At 36.6% G+C, this 3,188-nt stretch overlaps 1 protein-coding gene across 2 annotated transcripts; it reads right to left on the reverse strand.

The window, feature by feature from the left end:
* Positions 1–2,293, reverse strand: LOC110037955 (the record flags this gene model as incomplete). Of its 2 annotated transcripts, none has more annotated exon segments than XM_020742703.1 (3): positions 1–566; positions 817–1,229; positions 1,858–2,293. In XM_020742703.1, coding segments are annotated over 2 exon segments (965 nt in total), but the record flags the coding sequence as incomplete, so codon positions are not given.
* Positions 2,294–3,188: the final 895 nt, after the last annotated feature.

The raw sequence follows: 3,188 nt of genomic DNA on the forward strand, positions 1-3,188 counted from the left end.
CTTCCTAAAGCAGCAGAAGCTTGCAAGAAATCATTATGAGATTCCATATATTGACCACTGTCATTAAAATGATGGCCCGTTGACCTATAAGGGCTTTTGTTAGCACCACAGCTACCAACAGAGGACGAGACACTCTCAGCATCAGTACGTTCTTGCATGAGTCGAAGATAATGTTCACTGTCAGCATTTTCCCTTTGAACCACTTGAATTGCTTCAAAGATTCCTCTGTTTATGTTGATTAAGGAATTACGTAGATTTCTTTCGCCAAGCAATGTTTGTGATGGAGGAACAGCATCTACCTTTTCCAACATTGGGTTACATCCAAAGACACCGTGACGAAAACCTTCCTTCTCAACAGCCGTCTTCTTTCTTAAAGGCCCGGTACATTTTTCAACTTCCTGGAGGCAACTCCTCGACCTTTTCTTCACATTCCTAGCAACACTCTGATAAGAATCCTCTATATTTTTGTTAGCCTGCATTAGATAATCAATGTATCGTGGTACAGTGGAGATTAACTTTTCATTTGAGATCCCATTTGTTACTTTATAACATCGTTTTCCGGCATCCTGAAAGGAAATAGCACATATTTAGACCCAATTTCAAGTCAAGAGTTATTAAGAGAAAAGCAGTAAATTTAAGTACATCATTCTCCAATAATTAACTTTAGTTTGTTACCAGGATGAATCATGATGTTCTTCTTAATATACAATGACTTCAAGTGTACAAAAAGAAAAACAAAGAGATAGCATGTATGCCTTCTAACCAACAAACAAAAAACTAATGGCATAATATCAGAGAAAGATTCAAAGATTATACCTTTGGAATAATAACCCATTTGTTATCCTCCCAACGTTTGATTAGCCTAATGCAAGATGCGTGGACAATGAGTTCTGCGGAAGAACTAACGAGCCTAACAGAGTAGTTTAGCCCAGGAGAAAACATTATTATTTTGGCACGCATCCATGAGAAGTTATCAAGCACTTCAACACTATCACCCGGCATCCAATCCAAACGAGTTCTCTCAGCTGGAGGGCAGGGTCTGATGGAGCTTCTTGGTACTCTTTCCACAGAAGAATCAGCATCAGGTAGATTTCTATCATATCTAACATAATAGCTACGCCCATTTCCAGAAATGATCTCTGCACACCACCATGACCCTGAAGGATCTTCCCGCTTGTTCACCACTTCAACCTTAGTCCCTTTCTTCAACCTCATTTTTCACAATATCCCTGTCACCCAAACCTAAAAAAAAAACAATCAAACCAATCAAAAGTAAGAAAACTTTGAACATGTGTGTCTGGTAACTAAAACAATCAAATGCAACAATTAAACAGTTCGCCGGAGAGATCCGCTACAACACAACGCATAAATGACAACTAACATTCAATTCCTCAAAACCATTGATTTCAAATCAACCAACTGGAGTTATAAATCAAAAATATCAGCTCTGCAACAACAGTATCAAAATCCTCACGCATCCGAATGAAGCATCGTCCTTCCTACATTCGATCAACTGAAAACCAATAATTAAAACATCGAAACTCCTCCAAAAGATGCGGTAATAACCGATTAGGTCTTAAACGTAATAGATAAGCTTTATATCAACATATAACTCCTCGAACAGCAGCAATTATACCTTCAATCTCATCATAAAAGTTCAAAACAAGTGCATTGCAAATCTTCAAATCGCTAAAGAAAATACCATGAACCAAAAATCACAAACAGCTAAAAATTACTGATTTAAAACACAGATGAAAAGCTACGCAAATGCATCAAAGCATTTCGTCTCAAAAATAACTAACTTTGTAATCAAATGCAAGTAAAACTAATCACACGACAGTAAAATTAATCACTCACGATTAATCACAGCGAACGATAACAATCTATCAAGACAAAGTTCAATCAGCAATTCTGATTTCCCTTCCCCTCGCTCTCCTCTCAATCTCTGGTTAACACCTTCAAGCCTTCTGTTCTCCTCCGCAACAAAACACAATATTTTCCAATTATGAACGTAAATATAGTATTCGGAGAAAAATAAGCTGATAATGGATCTAAAAAATTGATTTTTAATTGTTGTTTTGCGGGTATTTGGAGTCCGGCTTAATCTCCTTGCTCCACTAATCCGACTCGTTCTGGGTCCGTCGATCTGTGCGGGAGTCGCCCCCGAAGTTTGGATTGATCGCATGATCCAACGGCTCTAATCTGCGGGTTGGCTGAAACGACCGCCGCGTTCGCATGCGGAACTGAAGGTCAAAACGTCATGACCTGGTTTTTAGCAGAAGATGGCTTGAATTTCGCCTCATCGTCCCAAACCGAATCGTGACTCACCTGAAATAATGCTCTTAGTACTTTTATTTTATTATTTATTGAATAATAAATATTCATTTTATAAATCACAATATGTTTATTCATTGACTTATTTTTAGGAGATTATATATCTTGATATAGTAAAAGAGTGCTATTTTTATAAATGAAAACTAATCATGCCTCAATTTGGTTAAGTGTGGCACTCATAAGATCGACCAAAATAACTTTTCTTTTTGACCGTCCGTACCGACTTACCTATTGGTTTTATGACAAGTCATATCAAGCTTTGCAACATGCGGAAATGTGAGTGTGGGTAATCATTGTTCGCATGATTTCCACCCATTGCCGTCTTTAATCATTATGGTTGTCTTGAGCCATGCAAGTTCTTTGTGATTTGAATTTAGGGTGCCATCAGAAGCTTATGAGAAATGATTATCAACCGTGATGACTTTCCTTGCTTGGAGAAAACAACAGTGTACTCATAGGCGGCACTTGATGTGATGATGTTTAGGATATGATTTGTTACTCAAATAGCTTTTGTCTTATGACATCTCAATCTATTGAATATGGTGTTGTTATTTTGTGTCATGTCTAACAAAAATTTGGTGAGAGCATGGTACTTGTTCAAGCTAAACTAACGGATGATTATCCAAAATTTATAGATGTAATAATGTAGGATTTAGTTAGTTTTTTGCATGAAAAGAGTAAAGCAATGTGAAAAAGAATGATAATTTTGATATTATTAGAAAAAGTTTATTTTGTAGATGAAATTATCAATCTTTTCCTAAATGTTAAGTTCTATAATAGTGAAAATTGAGCATGAGATTTCATAGTGGCATGTTGAGAGTTGCAACATGGCTAGAGTCTTATAAGAATCAATT

This window comes from Phalaenopsis equestris, unplaced genomic scaffold, assembly GCF_001263595.1.
Source record: "Phalaenopsis equestris unplaced genomic scaffold, ASM126359v1 Scaffold227878, whole genome shotgun sequence".
Taxonomy (NCBI): Eukaryota; Viridiplantae; Streptophyta; class Magnoliopsida; order Asparagales; family Orchidaceae; genus Phalaenopsis; species Phalaenopsis equestris.